This window comes from Pteropus medius, unplaced genomic scaffold, assembly GCF_902729225.1.
Source record: "Pteropus medius unplaced genomic scaffold, Ma_sr-lr_union100, whole genome shotgun sequence".
Classification (NCBI taxonomy): Eukaryota; Metazoa; Chordata; class Mammalia; order Chiroptera; family Pteropodidae; genus Pteropus; species Pteropus medius.
The window spans coordinates 4,700,903-4,720,060 of NW_024351731.1; the positions used below are offsets into that span (position 1 = coordinate 4,700,903).

The 19,158-nt window shown below is 61.0% G+C and overlaps 1 protein-coding gene across 1 annotated transcript in view; it reads right to left on the bottom strand.

Moving 5' to 3' along the window:
* Window positions 1-5,548: 5,548 nt before the first annotated feature.
* COL22A1 (collagen type XXII alpha 1 chain) overlaps window positions 5,549-19,158 on the bottom strand; it is a 186,233-nt gene continuing 172,623 nt past the window's right edge. The window contains exons 54-62 of the mRNA XM_039846211.1: window positions 18,929-18,982; window positions 17,493-17,564; window positions 16,043-16,078; window positions 14,852-14,896; window positions 12,539-12,718; window positions 11,183-11,249; window positions 8,780-8,962; window positions 6,989-7,066; window positions 5,549-5,797 (exon numbers count right to left, since the gene is read on the bottom strand). Coding sequence (XP_039702145.1) covers window positions 5,610-5,797; window positions 6,989-7,066; window positions 8,780-8,962; window positions 11,183-11,249; window positions 12,539-12,718; window positions 14,852-14,896; window positions 16,043-16,078; window positions 17,493-17,564; window positions 18,929-18,982 — 903 coding nt within the window. The 3' untranslated portion in view covers window positions 5,549-5,609. The remainder of the gene's footprint in view (window positions 5,798-6,988; window positions 7,067-8,779; window positions 8,963-11,182; window positions 11,250-12,538; window positions 12,719-14,851; window positions 14,897-16,042; window positions 16,079-17,492; window positions 17,565-18,928; window positions 18,983-19,158) is intronic.

Below are 19,158 nucleotides of genomic sequence, written 5' to 3' on the forward strand. Positions count from 1 at the left end.
GGGGACTAAATAAAACACAACCACCACTCACGCGGGCATGAAATGTCACTCGGTCCTTACACCTGGGGCTGGCCTAGCAGGTGCCTGCATTTCTGAAGCAAAAGGCGCAGGTTGTAATGAGCACTTAGGGAAGACAAAAGAAATACTAACCATGATTCATTCCGCAACTTGAAGGCAGGACGAGGAGTTCTTGAACATCCTGTTTAGATTTTAATCTCGTTTTAGCAGCAGCAGCTCAAGTTCATGTTTGCTCAGTGCGGTGACGTCAAGTGGATTGACACGTAGGTAATTATGCTATTTATCTTCTTTCAAAAGTCTCTCAACTGGGGAAATGTGATTATTCGGTGCTTGGGAAGGCTGGGGACAGAAGTCACACTGGCAAGAGGAAAGCAAGAAGTCCTTGACTCAGCGGGGCTGGTGTGAAGCCTGCAAGACGCTCTGCCAGCGGGGCGGGCGGCTGTGTCTGGAGCTGTCCCCCGGCTCTCTGTGCCGTCACGGTCGGGGCGGCTGCATCCCCGGCTCAGGCTCGTGCTCCCTCTCGAGCGCCTCCTAGTCGGCTTTCGTCCTCTCCCCTCCGGTCCCGCCTCCGGGCTGCGGTCATCATGGCCTTGGCTTCTCCTTTCTGGTCTCCGTCAATCAAAGACGACCTCTCAATCCCTCCCGCCCATTTACTCAGCAGCTCATTTAGTGAAGGGCTGCCCTGCTGAAACACAGGCCCAAGCACACGGCGTACTTGCTCAGAAACCTGCCACTGGCTTCTCAGAACCCGCAGAATAAACCCCCGTCAGCCTCACACCGAGACGCTCTGCCTTCAGCCTCCCCTTACGCCTGAAATATCCCCTGCTGCCCCATTCCTGCTGCCCCGAGACTTCAACTCCGTCCCGTCCGCTCCCACGTCTTCATTTCGTCGCGGTGCGCAGACCAAGGCCCTGATGAGTGGTGGGCGCTACGAGGGCAGGAAGCCCACATGAGGAGCCATAGGGAGGGACGGGGGCCACGCCCTGGGGGAGAGGCCAGAGGTAAGGCTGGAAGCACTGAGCTGCTGCAGCCCAGCCTGAAAGGTGTAGTTAAATGTAAATGTGATACAGATGGGTCTGATTCAGATGTGGACATATAACTCACATATGTTACCTCTGTAGATATAGACAGGTGTATTTGGATATATGTTTACGCAGAGAGGTAGCGATAGAGGCAGAGATATAGATATATAGCTATTGATATATATAGATCTACGTATAATCCATCCTACATCCCTTTCTGCTTTTCCTCCCAGCAAAACTCCTTAAGGAGTTCTCCGTATTGATGTTTCTAAAATCTCACTTCTGATGTGTCCGCAACCAACTCTGTTAGGTACTCAGACCCATCTAAAACTGACCTTGACGTTATGGGTCACCACCACCTAGTTCCAGCCAAGAGCCACCTCTCTGTCCTTGCCTTACCTGGCCTTTCAACAGCAGCTGGCATGGCTGACCCCCAGTTCCACATGAACACCTCTGTTCTCTGGTTTGCTCGATGCCAGCCAAACTGGCTCCCACCTACTTTGCTGGCTCTTCCTCAAGCTCTCCTTGGGCTCCCCTCCTCCAGGATCTTGGAGCTCCGACGGGCTGAGGCCCCCCGCCCCTTCTGTAGAGGCCGCGTGCGTCGCCATGGCTGTGGGGCCATCTCTAAGCTAAAAGCTCTCACACTTTTACATCGGTGGCTGGACCTCGCCTCTGAGCCCCAGGCACATTCCTCCAGCTCTGCCAGGCTGCCTCCCCCACTCACGATCTCTGTTTTAGCCGTTGTCTCCTTTGCCTTCCAAACGCTCAGGCCGCACTGTGGGAGCACCCCTCTGCACCCCGTCCGTCACGGCCTTCATCAGGGCCTCCAGAACACCCCCCAATAGCTGCCACCCTAGTCCCAGCCCATCCTCCTCGCCTGGACAGCTGCGATCCCTCCGACTGGTCCCCGGGCCTCTCACCTTGCTCCCCCAAATCTGCCAGAGGCAGGGGCGGAGAGTGGGGAGGGGATGGGGAGAGCGGCAGAGGGACCACAGGGCTGGCCAGGCCGGTGACGCCCAAGATGCGCAGCTGCAGACGCGTAAGAGGAGTAAGAAGAACAGAGGGAGACAGGACGCAAAGGGCAGGGACTCCGGGAGAGAACAGGCCACGGCCCGTGCGGGGAGGGGCGGCGTTTGTCAGAGGGAGGAGGAGGAGACGGTGGGGACAGGGACAGAGAGGGGGGTCAGGAGGCCGAGGTGGGGAAAGGTGCCACGCCACAACGGGGAGGGAGCCCTGGGGTGTGAGGATACTGCTGTTCTAAAGAGACCCCCCTCAGACCCGTCAGCACTCCTCCTCCTTCCTTCCTCCATGCCACAGTCCCCGGACCAGGAGCAGCTTTTCATGGGGGCGAGCCTCCCCACCGGAGCCCCCACCGGCAGCCTCACCTCCAGCCTCCCCACCTCACCCCTCACCTCGGAAAGCCCCCACCTTAGAGAGCCCCCACTCCCGACCACAGGCCCCACTCCCGTCTTCGACTCCGCCGCCAGCCCACACGCCTGCTGCTGTTGTTTCAGCCGCCTCAGCCTGTGGTATGGTTAGGCACAGCCCATGGGCCAAGACACCCCATCTCCAGAGCCCCACTCGGATGGACTAAGACACCTTGCCCCAGAGCCCCATCACCATGACCAAGACACCCCTATTCCAGAGCTCCCCTCACGCCCCGATGGGCTAAGACACCCCCATTCCAGAGCCCTGATGCCCTCCACCCCCTCATGCCCAGGAGCCAGGAGAGAGAAAGCTCAGGAGCTGGGCCTTCACCCCACAACTCACCTGTCCCGGGACCATGGCTAAGTCACTTCACCTGTCCAGGTCCTGGGTGCTCCATCTTCCAGAAGAGGGTGGAATTGCGCTGCCTCGCCCATTGGGCGTGAGGGCCCCAGGTAACAGTGTACCCACGGTGTCTCGGCGAGTATTTGCCATCGAGAAGGTGACGTGCAACTGTCAGCTCTGTCCCCGCCCGACCCCATTCCTACCCAGCTCCAACCTACAGGTTTTTGACACGATCCTGTGACCTACTTCTTCTTAGTGTTTCTCCTCGCAAGCCATCTGCCACCTGCATCCTCACTGTCCTCCCCAGAGTGAAGCCCATTCCTGAGGCCCAGACCAGACTCCCGCAAAGCTGCCAGCGTCCCCGGCTTGACCCGGTGCGGGGGTGTGTCCTGAGCCCCCCACTGGGACATTCTCTGCTGAAAGCCTCTCAGGTTGGGCTCACAGCCTCCAGGAGCGTGCTCCCTCTTTGGGGGCAGCTGGGCTGGAATGCTGTCCTTGATGCCACAGTGACAACTGTCACCACCTAGCTTCACTCACGCATTCTCTTCTCGAGCTCTCCTTTGGGGAGTCGGAATACAGCCGTGAGGCCCCGGCAGCCGCTTCTGCAGGTCAGCCATCGCCGGATCTTCACGTCGGGGCTTAGGTCCAGGCCCGCGTTGTCCGTCGGGGTCTGGCGTGTGGGGCAGGTGGGGCTGTGCGACCTAGTGGCACTCCACAGGGCCCGTCCTCGGGTGAGCCCAGGGAGGAGGCCCTGCCACGCGTCCCGGAGCGGCTCGGTGCCACAGGGTCCCAGAAACTCGCTCCCCGGAAACGCGCTGGACGACGGCACCAGGCGGTGTCTGGCGTCAGAGGAGAGCTGTCTCGGACACGGCCCAGGGGGCCACGTCCGGCTGCCGGGCAGGGGGAGGCTGGGCACCACAGGGGTGGCGGGGCCGGACGGCTCGCCGCGGTGTGACTTCACCCCTCCGGCTGCTGGGCTCTGACCTATAAAAATGAGGCTGAAAACACCGGCCCCATGGCGGCTGGGAGACGAAGCGGGCACAGCAACGGGCAGCCGTGTTGTTTTTCATTTTTGTTGTAGAGTCCTCCGTACCACGTACAGGTTTTATCCTTCAGAGCACTAATGAAACTGGATCGCAAGGCTCTGCTTCGTGCGTGTCTGTCACCCTGGGTGATGCCAGGGAACAGCGTTTGGAGCTAAATACCTGCCGGTGTCTCCAGACTGTGACCTCCACGCATCCTGTTCACCTTGCCAACTCCGGCACCGGGCGCCGCGTCTGTGGAGCTGAGAGGTGCGAACACCCCCCTGGGAATGGACACTTGTCCTCCACCCGCTCTCTGCCATAACCTTGTCCACTGCGTCCCCACCGGCTCAGACCTCTGGGGAAGAGGGCTGCTCTGAGTGGCAGCCAGCTCAGGAATTCCTGCCAATTCTCCATTCTTCCCAGACTACAGGGAACACTCCAGAACCAAGGTGAGACTGGGCCTGAGAGCCTCACAAGCGTCTCCATAGCAACCGCTCGCCTGTCGTACACAAACGCTCTTGGTTAATTACGCAGAGGTCAAGTTGTCGGGGCGCAGCCCCCGTGCAAGTGCACCTCTCCGCAGGGCTGGCCTCCTCATTTCACTCCGCTTTCCGGGCTCGGGGTTAGAAGAGGTGACAACGACACCTGACAATCCCTCGGGAGGAACCACCATAGAAACGGGAAGTCGGCCTGGAAACGGTCTGTGTCAGCACTGCTTTGTTCCAGCACCTTCTCGAGTCTCAAATGTCCTGAGGACACAAGCATCCCGTACCCCATGCCCTCTCCCTCCCCCCACGAACCGGATAACGAAACCGAGCTAAGAAAGCCATCGTCACTGGAGCTGAGAGGGAAACCAGATTTATTGAGCACCTGTTTGTGCCGGCGTGTCACATACACACACGCGCTCGAGACAGAGAGAACCCGGAGGCACGCGAGTCCCGGCCCACTGCCCGCCATCAGGAGAACACAGGGTGCTCGGTAGCTGGGCGCCCCGACAATTAAAGTGAGTGAAAGCACCAGTGAGGGGCGTCCAGGGGTCCCGCTGTGGCTTAGGAGCCAAATCAGCGCCCAGGGGCTGCCACCTTCACGCAGCCTCGCATCCGAGGTCCAGACGCACAGGACGTCACAAAAGCCACCGCCACCCCCCACATCGCCATTCACCTCGGCAGCCTGAGCACCATAGCTCCACCGGTGCCCCCGGGGGCCGTCTGTGAGAGGTGAGGGCGTTCTCCGCACCCACAAACCCTTCCCGCCTCACGGTCGCCTGGGAAGGGGCGACTTTCCGATAGGTCCTCCCTCTCCAGGGCCACCTCTGGGCCCGACCGAGGACAGAAGCCGCTGACTCGTTTTCTCAAGGGTTCCTTCTGAGGGGAGAGGTCAGGTCGGCTGGTGTCCAGTCTGCATTTCGTGGCACCATGGTCCCTTCCAATGGGCCCACGTGCCAGGTGGGCTGTCGGCAGAGCCAAGAAGCAATCGCTGTCCCACAGATGGAGTTTCCCCAACCTCAGAGCAGAGGGGAAAAACTCAAAGCGTTACCACGTGAAATAATAATAATAACGATAATAATAATATTAATAACAATCTGACCGACCGGCAGCATCTGTTGGTTTTAATAACGTTGAGGTCTCTCAAGAAAACGAAACAAAACAAATGATGAAAGAAAAAAAAGAAAAAAATGAAAAAAACGTGGCAGAAACGTCCAGGACCGCCGGCTTCCTCGGGCTCCGGTTCCAGTTTCAGAAACGCACTGCAGTGCCCTGGCATTCCAGAATCTTCAGGGGCCCTTCACGTTCCCTGGGCGGGCAGCAAGGCTGGCGAAGTAGGCACACTGGGAGGGGTCGCACTGGCCAGGTGGGCCGGGCGGGCCAGAGGGCCCGGGGTGTCCAGCTGGTCCGGTCTCCCCTTGCGGGCCGGGGGTCCCGGGGAGCCCGTCTTTAGCATAGCCCGGTTCCCCGGGTGGCCCTGGCCGAGAAGCAAAAGAAACAGGTGGTTTGGGCTCCTGCCGTGCATGAGCCCGGGTCTCGCTGCTCCCACCCAGCACGCCGAGGGCTCGCGGCCTCCTCAGAGAGAACGTCCCACGGCCAGGCCACGTGGACACCGGGAAGCGAGGCACCTCAAAACGCAGGAGCAGGGCTTCCCTTGGCCGTCTGGACTGGGGCAGTAATCGGGGGGCCATTGAGAGTCGCAAACAAAGCTAGGTCAAGGCCAGGTAGGGAGCACGCGCCCCATCATGATGTGGACAGAAACCGGGCCCTCTGGGCTCTGACGTGGCTCTAGGAGACGCGTCTGCTTTGGGAGGGGGGCGCCCTTTCTCACTTTCGGTTTCAATTTAAAACCAGCCCGTGGTAAGAAAACGAAAAAACAAACACATCTGAAAACCTTCTGTGAAGTAAATCTAGGCTTCCGCCCGTGAGAACGGGGTCTGACGTTCAGAAAGGACCTCGGGTCATCACCCAAACTAGAAGTCAATAAAAATGGAGACCTCGAGAAGAAGGAGTTTGATAACTCAGTCTAATGCCTTCCGCCTTCCACTTCTACACCTCGTTCTGGAACACGGCGCCATTGTGGTCCCGTACGGCCACTAGGCAGGATGATCGACTTGTCCGGGTTTTAAAAGAGGCTAGCCCTGGACAAGCCAGGACTGCTGGCCGCCCTGCCACCTGCCTGGCATTCCCCAAAATACCTTCTGAGAAACAGCGATGGGGTCTGAACGGACAGAGGGAAAGAAAGAGCGCTCCACGTTCAAGCGAGTTTGGAAGAGGCTGGCTTAAGCGAAATGAACACTGTTCTCCTGCAGGGGTCCCGAGCACGTGTCAGAAATGGATGGGCGTGAGGCACGCCCGAAAGGGGGACGGGGTCCCCAGCGCTGCCCAGGCTTATCCAAGGCCAGACTCGTTTTCTTCAAGACCATTCCGTGGGGTTTTTAATTCGTGGGCTGTACCTCAGGAGCTCAGCGCATGTACTACAGTGTTCTTAGTAAGTCTAGAAAGATGTAATGAAACCCAAGCAGCACTGCAGTCTCCCCGTGTTCAACGTAACCCGGTGTCCCCAGCCGTTCCTGGAGGCTGTGGTGACGCAGGCGGGGAGCTGCTGGGTGCTGCTCGTTCCAGGGGGACGGCCACCCCCACCCGAGACTCCAGGCGTCCTTCCTACCTGGGATTCCGGGGGGGCCCACGTCGCCTCGGAGGCCAACGCCAGGCGTACCTGGGTCACCTTTGGCTCCTCGCTCACCTGTGAGAAGAACACACACCGTCGCTGGTGGAGACCCACGCTGCGGGCAGAGACGGGTCCCAGGCTTCCACGCAAAGCTACCCTGGCTCACACACGCTCCGCGCCTGGGACCCTAATTCCTGTTTACACATTCATTCACACTGAAGAACACACTCACATGCAGAGATACACACATGTGGACACCATGCTCCAATGCTGTATTCACACCTAAACATTTACACACGCACGTAATGACCTGATCATACGCACATGCATGCACATTCACACACGTTTTAGCAAACAGATACACACACTCATGTCCACGTACGAACTCAAACACGGGCAGCCAAATGCACACACCCACACGCGGGCCTGCGCTGCCCGGTTCTCACAGGGTCCCGCCTGAACCTCCAAGAAGGAACCGGGTGATGATGAAACATTCGACACTCTAGGTCACGCGGGCACACACGTGACACTCTAGGTCGCGCGGGCACACACGTGAGACAGGCTGAAATCGAGCCAGGTACATGAACGGAGGGAGAAGGAACACGCCCACGTGAAGCAGAGCAGGGCGAGTACCATCAAGGGGGTTCAAAAGCACAGCAGATATTCCGGGGGCAGAGGGTCTATCCCCCCAGAAGATTGCATTTGTATTAATACTGCACAGATTTCATTAAACTGTCTCTCTCGACTTTTCTCATTCACATTTTTTGGCCCTGTAGTTTCCTGCATTGCGATACACGTCTTTTTGTAATCCCAACTGAAATTCTGCTGGTTCATGGAAACCTGGGGCCAGCCTTTGCTGTTTTAATTACCACATTTTGTCAGTCTTCGGTCCTAGTCCGATGGCTTCTATTTCTTATGCTTTCTTTACACGTTTATTTCATGTATTTGTTTTATAAACCAAAAGCAGAGGGACTTGGACACCAATTTAACAAAAAGCCTTTTCAGTAGGAAAAACATTCCAGGGCCTGAATGAATGAAGAATTAGTAAGGAAATGGGTGATGGAAAGGGGAAGATGATCGGGACATCCATTCCCCTCACCCCCAGTCACCTAACGGAAGCTGAGATCACACACTCACACACACTCACACACACACACACGCACACATGCGCACGCGCACACACACACACACGCACACGCACACACGCGCACGCGGCTGTGCCCGCTCCACGCTCATTCCTCCTCAGAGGCAGCGCCCTCTCGCCTGCTTGCTACCGAGCGCTAAGTTCGGAGAGGCCGGCACTGCCCTTGACAGAGACAGCTGCTGCCGCCCGGGGCACCTACATCCAGCTACGGCATCCGACCCGACAGCTGGAGCCTCAGCCGCCATTGTCAGCGGCAGCTCCAAGCTGCTCTGTTCGGTTATGGAGCTTGCGCTCAGCGCCCATTCGCCTGGAGAGGAAATGGCTCCGTCGTCAGTGTAAACTCGGACAGGGAGAGAGGGCATTTGGGATCATCCCCGAAATGTCAGCGGGGGAGATGGAGAGCGAGCGAGAAAGCGAAGGGAACGGACCCGAGCCCCCTGGCGGAAGCGCAGTCTTCCAAAAACGTCGACTACGAAAACCTCTTATACGTACGAAAAAATTAAATGATGCCAAAATTCAGGGTGCTGCGAAGCTGCAGGGGACGGGAACGGCAGAAACTATGCGTGAATGGTGCTGGGCGCGCCGCACCAAGCCCTCCGCAGCCCTCCTGGAGGCGCGAAGCCCACCTCTGGGTCTTCACTCACCTTTGGGGCCTGCTGGTCCGGAGGGCCCTTCCAGACCCCCGTGCCCAGGCCGTCCTGGCTCCCCAACGGGGCCTGCCCGGCCCGGAAGCCCATCTTTTCCGGGGGGCCCTGGGGGCCCGGGTCTGCCTTGAGATGCCTTCATGTGCGCCGGGGGCATCTGGGCCAGGAGGTAGGCGAGTTTGGCTATGGAGCAGGACAAAGAATGATCATGAAGGAGGGATAAGGGACAAAGGACAGGATGGTGACTCGGTGCAAATCTCAGAGCCGAGGAGACAGTAACTGCAACACAATGACAATAAAACCCACGGCACGGCATTCACACCGCAGTCCCGAGCGTGCGCCTCTGACCGGGCAGGCCGCCGCCGCCGCCCGGTGTGGCCTTGGACAAGCCCCGTGCCTCTCCTGGCCCTCCTTTCCCTTCCTGTAAGGTGGAGGCCTCAAAAACGATACGCACCCCGTTGGGTTGGTGGCGGGTGGTCTGAGCGCCATGGGGCACTCTGGTTTTGCCTGGCACGTGGTGAGCACGCAGTAGGTGCTGCCTGCCACAAAGCTACGTTGGACAGATCTGAGCGTCAAAGTTCTCATCTCTAAAGGGTGAGCTGGATGTGATGGGCACTGGTGACCCCTGGACATCTAAATGTTGATATTACAGAACTGATTTAATGCCCAGATGTCTAATTGCTGGCCGCCGTGTCTACCGCACTTGGAGTACAGTGTCCATCTGATGGCCACCACGGGCCCCCTTTGTTTGCCACACAGCCACAGAGAGCAAGGCCAAGGCCCTCATTCTGCAGACTGCATGACAGCCCAGAGAAGCTAGGGGGCCACCCAAGGGCCCGGCCCTGTGGCGGCAACATGGCACAGACCAGGGTCTTCCGAGTGTGTGTGAGCCCCTGCCATGCAGCGCCGTCCCCACGTGGGGCGGCGGGAGGGGCGGCCCAGCCCCAAGGCCAGGGCGAATCACTCAGCTGCTCTGGGCCTTGCTGGTCCCCTCTGGGAAGGGGAGGGGAGCTGATGCCTCGTCCTCAGACGGACATTTGGAAGAAAGGCTCCGGCCAGCCCGTGCCCCACCTGAACGACTTCAGGCAGGTCTCGTCTCTGCTCTTGGGCTGGAAACACCCCGACGGCGAAGGCCCCTTGTGTCACTATAAACCTAACACCCAGGAGGAGGAACATAGAGCTCCTGGCCCAGGACCCCAGACGGGCCCCGGCCAGCAGCAGCCACCGCCCCAGCCTGCGGTTCCCTCCCCTCCATCGCCTCCCTCCCCTGCCCCGGCCCCCTCCACTCCAGGAGATAACTTCAGCTCTCCTGTGGAAGGAGCCAGGTCACCTGGACACAAAAAGGGCAGGGACAAGGGTCCCCTTGATCAACGCCATGTCCCCACACCCAACCCGGAGCCTGGCGTCTCACGGTCTGAGACGCGACAGCGTGAATGAACGTGCCTTCCCCCGTGCGTGGCCTCCTCGGCCTCCCTGCCGCTCGCCCGTCTGCGACTTTCTTTCCCTGAGTTTCCGCCACCGGGGCGAGCGGGAACGTGGTGGCTGAGAGCTCGGATTCTGCAGCGGGCACACCTGCACGCAGACCCTGCTCGGACACTCCGGCCTCAGGCGGGTCCCCGGACCTCTGCTCCTGACCGCGGCAGGAGCTCCGTGAGACCGCGGCAGGCTTCCAGCATTCACCTCCACCCGCCGCAGGGCGAGCCCTGACGCTGCCATCGTTAGTTGCCTGCCACCCTCCCCCCACTCCCTGACCATCATGGTGACGGCTGGGCTCACGCGTGGGATCTGACGACCAACGCGACACACCAGGACGGAAGGGAAAGCACTCTGTCCCCACACGCCTCGGGGGCTCTGCGCACGCTCTTCTGGGGTCTGGGGTCTCATCCTGTCAGCTCACGTGGCCCCTCCTCCAGGAAGCCTTCCCTCCTCCGTCCCCGCCCTCTGAGCCACCCTCAGAATTTCCCCGTCCTCTTTCGGCGCCGTCTGTGCCAAACTAGGTCGCAGAACCTGCCTCATCGCACTGCCGTCACCCGCCTGCTTCCTAAGCCGCGCCCTGCCCGGGGCTGGGGGTTCCCTGCAGCCCGTTACTTGTTGATTAGACAGCTGGCTGCACGCACAGGACAATGGCTGATCGTGGCGTTGCTGGTTCTGTAGGTGGTGAGCTCCCCACGAGAGGTCATCAAGCAGAGGTGACGCACGCTCACTAGGGGGAGCTCTGGAGAAGTGTCTGCGAGGCTGGCTAGCCCTGCCAGGTACGCCCCAATCCTGGGGTCCAGGTGACCGCTCTGAGGGGGCCCCTCTCAAACGGATGCGAAAGCACTAGGATGAAGCAGGGCCGCTTCCCGGGGTCGGGAGAGCATCCGGCCCTCATGCGCCCGGCCGCGGCGAAGGCCTGCTACTCACTCTCCAGCTGTTTCTCCAGTTCTTCCTGGATGAGCCGCCGCAGGGTGTCCAGGGAGGGAGGCTCCCCCTGGGGGACGGAAACTGGGGTTACAGACCTTCCCAGGAACCCCTGCCACCGAGACCCAGACGGGCCAGGACACCGAGGGGGTCACGCAGCGCACGTCACACCTCCCTCATCCGGTCCTTTTACGTGAGCGTCCCCTCCCCGCCCCGTCGTGCGGGACGTGTCGTCCCATTTTGCACGTGGCCTGGTCTCTGGGCTCTCCGCCCTGCCGCCCGCTCCTTAGCTGACCGCCCCCTGCACAAACCACTTCGCCAGCACTGGACCCAGGAGGTTGGGCCTCCTCGCGTGGCTCCCTGCCAAGGTCCCCTCCACCTCCAGGACCACCTCGCAGGCCACTTCCCACATCAAAGCACGTCGATTTCCTCCCAATGGCCACCTGGCCACTCTGGACCCTGGGACTGTTTTGCCTCCTGGGTCACCTTGGTCCCACAGGGGTCCCACACAGCCCTGGAGCCCGGTGCACGGAAGCTGGGCACTGCCTCTGGGCTCACAGGGGGACGCGTGATGCTCAGAAGAACCCACAAGAGTGTCCTCATGCCACCAACTCCCTCGGGGCAGCGTCTAGCCCTCGAGGCGCGGGTCTCCCCCGGCTCGTGGCCATGGCCCCCACGCCGGGCGCCACGGTCAGACGGGCACTGGAGATCAGCTAAGCCTACGAGGGTGCCCGGGGACCATGCGGGCTGTGGATGACCAGCCTCCCACGGCTCCTGCCTGGCAGCTCTGCTCCTCTGTCTCTGGTGCCAGCGTGTGCCCATGTGACAAGTGCGTGCAGAGTAAGAGCTCTGCCATTAGAATAAAATAGCTTCAAAGGAAAAACAGTCTGCTCTAAACAAGCCTTTCCTTTCATGTTTGGGGGAAGTGAGACCCAGAGGAGGATGGAGCCCCCCGGAAGCCCCCGGGGAGGCATGGCCAGGCACAGAACAGATGGCGAGCCACCGAGGGGGAGCCCAGGCCACTCGGGCTGGCTGCATCTCCGCCACGGCCTATGGCACAGGGTCCCCGGCAGGACAGTGCTGCCGTCTACGGAGAGAAGTCTTGAGGGCTCACTGGGAAGGGACACCCCTCCAGGGTGCGTCCCAAGCCCCGCACGCCATCCCACTGGTCGTCATGGTGAGCCTGCCAGGAGAGGACTCACACCCCTTTGGCGGATACGAAGGGCCCGCGCGGAGACGGGGAGCAGCCCGCCCCAGGTCACGTGGGTCACCAGGCTCTGTATCCCGGTCGCCCTGACGACCACAGCCCTCCCTGGCGTCCCTCGGGCCCCACGACTGCTGCAACGCCAGCGTCCTTACCCTCAGTCCCGGAAATCCTGGCTGGCCCGGAGGCCCCGGGGGCCCGGCCGGCCCACTCTCCCCAGGTGGGCCTTGGGGGCCCATCAGGCCCGTGTGGCCTTTGTGGCCTGGGATTCCAGGATCCCCAGGCTGGCCATTCCCACCAGGAGCTCCTTTGTCACCTTTGACCCCGGGATCTCCCTAGAGGAGAAAAGAAGCGTGTCAGCGAGCAAAGGAGTAGATGGTGTGCCCAGCACTGAAGGGACCGCTCGGCTGCGGGGTCCCTGTCCTCTGCCTCCCGGAGCCCCGTAGAGGAGACCTCAGTCCTAGCACAGACAAGGACACCTGCCCAGGTCCCCCAACGGTCTGCAGGGGACAAGACGAGGACTCTGAGATCCAAATCCCAAACCGGTGCTCCCCGCAACAGTGCGGCTCCGCCTGCCCTCGGCCTCCGTCAGCTGGAGGGGCCGTGGCACTCCTCAGACACGGGTCCCACTCACGGGCACTCTCCTGCTCCCTTCGTCGGCTCCAGCGGGACCACAGGGGACGGCACTGCCCGGGACCCTTCTCTCCCTGGCGCGGACCCAGAGTCTGAGGTCCCGATCAGTGATTCGGGAACCATGGCAACCAGGGCGTTCCAGTCCTTCCCCGGAGTGCTCTGGGTGGCTGACCCCACGAACAGCCTCAGGGCACAAGAGGACGCCACAGCCGGAGGCCGCGGAGAGAAGGAGACACGGGGAAAGATGACAAACGGGTGGGACCTAAAACAGGGCCTGGTGATGGGCAGGCGCCAGAGCCACGGGGAAGGCTGGCCACGCGGCTACGAGACGCCACTGCCGTCCCTGGGCCGACGAGGCACGAGAGGGACAAAGGGGTGGACAAAGTCTGCTCCGCCCCAGGGCTGAATAAAAGGAGCCTTTGTGGACCACGCCCGCGTGGTCCCCTGGGCACAGAGTCTGGGGAGACGAACGGACGGTGCGGGATGGACCCCGGGAGGGGACGGGGACGCGGCCCCCGTGGGAGGGCCTGCCTCTCACCGCATTCGTCTCTTCGCGGCGCGCATCGTTTACCTGTGTGTCTGTATCACCTGAATTTATACGTGAATTTAGCCGTAACCAATGTCTCAGGCATGATGCATCCCACGGGGACATTGTCATCTGTCGGTGACCCAGAGTACACGGGCCCCTGAGGGTCCCTGAGAGCACCTGAGTGCCCAGGCCCTCTCACCTCAGAGGTGAAGCTTTTCCTATTCACTAAACGTCTCAATAATATCGCCTGCCCCATCTCTCAGAATGGTCCCCAGCGCAGGAATGAGAGGCTGGCCACTCCCTGGCCGTGTTCCATGAAACCACTTAACGGGGCAGGGCGGCTCTCCACTTATTGATCAGGTGTTGGAGAAGATTCACATTTGTCGTCTGAAGTCCCTGGCTCCCAACCAAAACTCAAGCCACCCCCCCAGCCACAGCTCCCGGGGGCAGCCGTGTGACACTGGCAGGGGACCTGCAACGCCTCTCAGCCACAGTCCCCTTCCCCGGCTGCATCCCCAGGAACCACCAGCCACGGGACAGAGAGACCAGAGGGCGTGAGAGCCCCTCGCTCTCTGCTTCCACTGTTCCGTCCCCTCCGGCCGGCTCCTCCCTCGCCCGACAACTTGCAAGGAAAGCTGAGATCCATTCTCTGCAGGACCAAGGAAAACACGCCGGGGGTGGGGTGGGGGGGTGGCGAGGACGTCGTGTGGGACAACAGTGTGACAGTGTGATGGCTGACCAAATGGAGGACTGTGGGCACGCGAGGTGTTTAGCTCTAAAGGAAGGGACAGCTGTCCCGCGTGTGAGAACGCGCCCATCCCCTCCAGCGGCATTGCTGAAAAAAAAAATGACTTTGCCCTGTTGCTTTTTGGAGGAATGACATGTGAAGAAAGGCTTTCCGAGCGTAGCGCCAGAACGATTCATTATGGAAAAATCTGTTCCCTTGTCACCTCCAGTGACAAATCTGGCTCCTGGCAAACTGGCACTCTGGGAGCCGAGCACGGCGCACACAGGCACCCACACACACTGAGAAATCTGTCCAAGTCTCAGCTCGCTTGCTTTTGAATTTGTAATTGTGACCATTTTACTTCTTAAAATACTAACCAAATAAAAAAAACACACACCGCCGATGACAACAATGTCAGGGGAAGCCTCCCCCGTTCCTGGGGTTCACGATTTTCCGAGGAAAGGTGACCAGCCAGAGAAGCCACCGCGAGCCAGGGTCCCGGCTCTCCTGTCCCTGACGTCTCGGACAGTCTCCTTGCCACCGTGAGGGCACGTCCGCGTGACTGTGCCCCGCACTTACCCTCTCTCCTTTGGGTCCTGGTTCTCCAGGCTTCCCCGGGGCGCCCTGCAAGGAAACCCAAGGCGGGACAGTCACGTGACCAGGGCATCCCATCCGCATGGTGCCTCTGCCTGTCTCGGCTTCTCTACAGGATCCTGCGGGCTGAGGGCAAAGGACCTCGAGGAATCAGCCCACCTAGACCCCGCTGTGTCGTACAGACGCTGCGGGCCTGGGCCCCCTCCCAGGCTCGGCCCCCTTCAGAGTCCTCCTCCTCCTTTTCCTGGGTGAATCCCACTGCCCGCAGCACACCCAGGGGACCCGGCACCCACGGGCCTCTGACGGCTCGCCTCGCCCTTGCCGCTCTGGCTGCCCCTTCCTGCCAAACCCGGTGACCAGTGTGCCTTCCTGAAGCGGGGAGCAGGCGGTCCTGCTGCCTAAGGGCCCTGCTGGCCATCCCCGCCCGGCCCGCAGCACGTCCCCCCTCCGCATGGACTGGAACTCGTAAGTGACGGTGTGGGGAGGTGGGGTCTTTGCGAGGTGACTAGGTCTAGGTGAGGTTGTGAGGGTGGGGCCCATGATGGGACTGGGGACAGTGAACCTGGAGACCAGGGGGAAACGGGGAGAGGGAGCCAGAGCTGCCAGCTCCTCGACCTTGGACTTCCCAACCCCCAGGACCGTGAAAAACAAACGTCTGTTGTCTCAGGCCCCTGTCTACGGTGATTTCGGCTCCGAGCTCAGACATGATCCATCCCCCTGGGAAATGAGGGCTGGAGAGGGCACAGGGCACACGGCCTGTCGGGGGCGGGAGCCCCCTTGGACATGGGGTGCGGTCAGATCGGGGAGGAGCTCGGTGTGTGCTCAGAGTCTGGACTTCAGCCGACAGGAGACAGGGAGCCGGACAGGGGCCGTGTAGACAGCAGTGTAGACAGCAGCCATGAGAAGTGGGAGCCAGTGCCCCCCGCCCTCCCCATCCACTCACTGAGGACCAGTGAGCGATCGTGAGGGAGCCACATGCATGGCGGGGGCAGGAGGCAAGTGCCGCCCACACGGGAGCCACCAGTTAAGTGACCCAAAGGGTCAGAGTGGGAAGGGGCCTTTTCATTCGAGAGGAGGTGCGCAGCTTCGAAATGGACAAGCCGCTCTCCACAGGACTCGCAGACACCGCCCCGCGGGAAAGGGCCGTCGAGGGGAGCAGAGCCGCGCCATACTTGCCTCCTGGCCTGGGGCTCCTTTCTCGCCTGGCTCTCCCTGCAAGACAGAACAGAGTCTCAGCTGGCTCTGCGGCATCCGCACACGGCAGATAACACGACCGTCTTCACGACAGACGTTTTCACTCAAGTCACGTCTCAGCAAGGACAATGACCGATGGTGCAGGCAAACAAGGACGCCCCAGACGGCGTCCGGCCAGGCTGCGCAGGGCAGACGCGGGAGAAAGGTCCAGGGTGGGGACGGGGCCTTCAGTCCTGGGCTCCTTGACTCTGCCAGGACGGCGTCCGGGGGCAGCTGTAGAGGCTGCCGCGCCGTGACAGGGAGCCTCCCGGGGAAGCAGGCCCGCAGCGGGGAAGTAGGCCACCATGGGGCGCTGGGCTCTGCCGTCGGCCTGCCAGGTTCGAACCCGGGCTCCTCCGCTCCCTGGCTCTATGACTCTGAACAACCCTTTGTCACGGCTTTAAGCTCCCTGTGCCTTGGTTTCTTCACCCGTAACATGGGAATCGGAGCGGAACCCTGTCCACAAGTGATGTGCTACTGTGTGAGTAAAGGGATGGCCGGGGCGGCGTGTGTGGAAGAGTGGGCGGCTTAGCCACGAGGGATGGCGGAGGCCGCCTGATGAACGGGCGCCACGCAGATCAGTGGACAGACCCACGCTGGCCTTGGGCTGCGTGGCAGAGAAGGGCAAAAGCAGGATCGCCAGCAGAGAGGCTGGGCTGGGCGGCAGCAGGCTGCCCTGGGGGTCAGGGTTCACCGCAGGGGGGAGGGACAGGATCAGGGTGAGCTTTCTACGCCTGCACATTGCCCACGACCCTCATTCGCTGGTCGGCAGCCCCAGGTGTGGACCGCAGCACGCAAGAGGCACCGGGGGCCTTGGTGGGAAATGCGTGACTCCCTCGGCAACCCTCTGCCCAAAGCTGGCAGTGATCACCCCATAGCCTCTCTGCATCCACCTGCCAAGTCAGACCTGGACTCGAGCGCCCGCTGGAGCACAAACCCACGGGGTGGCCTTGAATGAACCACCTGTACATGCTGACCCTACAGCCCACACTCGCTGCCCAGTAAACGAAGTCTGAGGGCCCTAGAGTGCCAGGTCCGTCACCCGCAATGGGCTGCACGCCATCCCAACCCCCTTACACAAATCAACCATCTAACCCGCGGCCAGTGCTGTGAGCGCCCAGTGTGAACAGGAGGGCGCAGAGGTCACGAGACCTTCCCAAGGCCTCGCGATCAGGGCGCTCGGGGTGGCGCGAAGGCTCCCGCACAGAGCGACGTCTGAGCGCATTTTAGCCAGTGCGCTCCACTGTCCCCCATCACCAAATGACTTGGCCATGCTCGGGTCATTGTGACCGGAGCATCTGGACCTACGGGCACAGGAGGCGGAAGGACAGGTACTGAACTCGAGCCTCACACCTACCGCCAGGCCTGCCGGCCCCCATCGGTGTCTGCTTACCGGAGCTCCACGAGGACCCAGGAAGCCAGGGGGTCCCGGGCTGCCATTTTCTCCTCTGTTTCCCTTCTGGCCCTGCAGAGGAAAAACGAGATTCATCCTTCAAGGTCAAGTGCCAACTCAAGCAGATGAGGAACCCTGTGACCCCTCTGTACCCTGAAGGCCTGAGACATCGACAATGCAGAAGGCAGGACCCCTCCCTGCAATGAGGGGAGGGCTCAGGGAGTGGCGTGGGGTGCTGTGGACCCTGGCTGTGCTGTCCTACGGTGGGTGAGCACGGGGACAAGTGTCTCTGCGAAGGGTCAGTGGTCTTTCCATTCAAAGCGACAGAAAGGAAGCAGGGCGCCTGTTCAGCAGCAGCACCCCGTGTGGCCCTGCGAGGGCAGCGGTCACGGTCTGGCAGGATCCATGGCAGGAAAAGCCTTTTTTCGGTCTCAGCCTTTCTGGGAAGCCACCACACGTGGGTCAGCTCTTCGGGGACCAGCTCCGCCCTGGGAGCGGATCGGCATCACCCCCCAATCCTACCCCCCGTGTCACCAGCAGCGATGAGCCTCGCCCACGGCTCCGAGGGAGGCCCTGATGTTGGCTAAGGAGTTGGACCCCTTTAGTGCCGCTGTCCCTGGGCCAACAGGAAGACGGGTCTGCACCAGGGCGACCCCATGCCCGGCCTGCCTGGGAATGACGGATTTCCCAGGAGGAAGGTCCCTGGCAAACCAAGTTTGGCCGGTGACCCCAATTTCCAGAGCGTCACCGGTGAGCTGGCCACACTGCCCGGCCATTGACTCACCACGCCCCGAGCGTGGTCTTCTCAACAGCACTGCCAATGACGGCCAACAGAAGTACAAGGCTGTGCTGGGAGGGTCCCAGTGGACAGGCTCCGACTCATCCGACCCGAGACTCCGTCAAGGACCCGTCTTCCCCAGCCTGTTTCCCTACCTACCAGACTGAACCTCAAATCCCGATCCTCTATCCGGTGACCAGGATTCTATGACTGTTCATTGGATCCGCTTCCTGTGACCTATCCACCATCCCCTCGCGGTCTCCCACCCCCTACCTCCTAACCCGCAGGAGGACGCCCTCCGGCCAAATGTGTCGCACGTCCATTCCCATGAGGCACGCTCACCCTCTCGTCTGAGACGAGGAGACTGGGCGGCCGGACCCTGTCCTTGCACCCTCTAAAACCATCAACATTGATGACGATCATCGACCACTCTACAACGCTATTACATGGTTTTTGACGCTTCGCGTGTTCTGTCCCTTCGGAGGCTGCAGCGCACGCGCTCTAAACGCTGGGAGAGGTTCCCGCTGGGTCCTCATCGCCAGCTCACTTCCGCCACTGAACCTCGTGTTTGCCCGCCACGCCTCTAGGGATGGAGACCAGACAACGTGTGACGTGAACCACGTCCCGAGTCCACTGCACAGCAGCGCGAGATACTCACCGGGTTTCCTGGAGGCCCAGGGTCGCCCGGAGATCCAGGTGATCCGTTCTTACCCTGGAGGAAGAGACAGGGGCATAACTCTGCCAAGCCCCACTGCCGCGACGCCCCGGAGCAGGACCGTGCAACAGAGAGGGTGCCAGATGGGGAGGGCCTGATGTGACACCTCCAGCTGTGACGCGGACCAGCATGGCTCTCTGTAAACTGCCTCCTCACTCAGAGGAGCTCGTAAA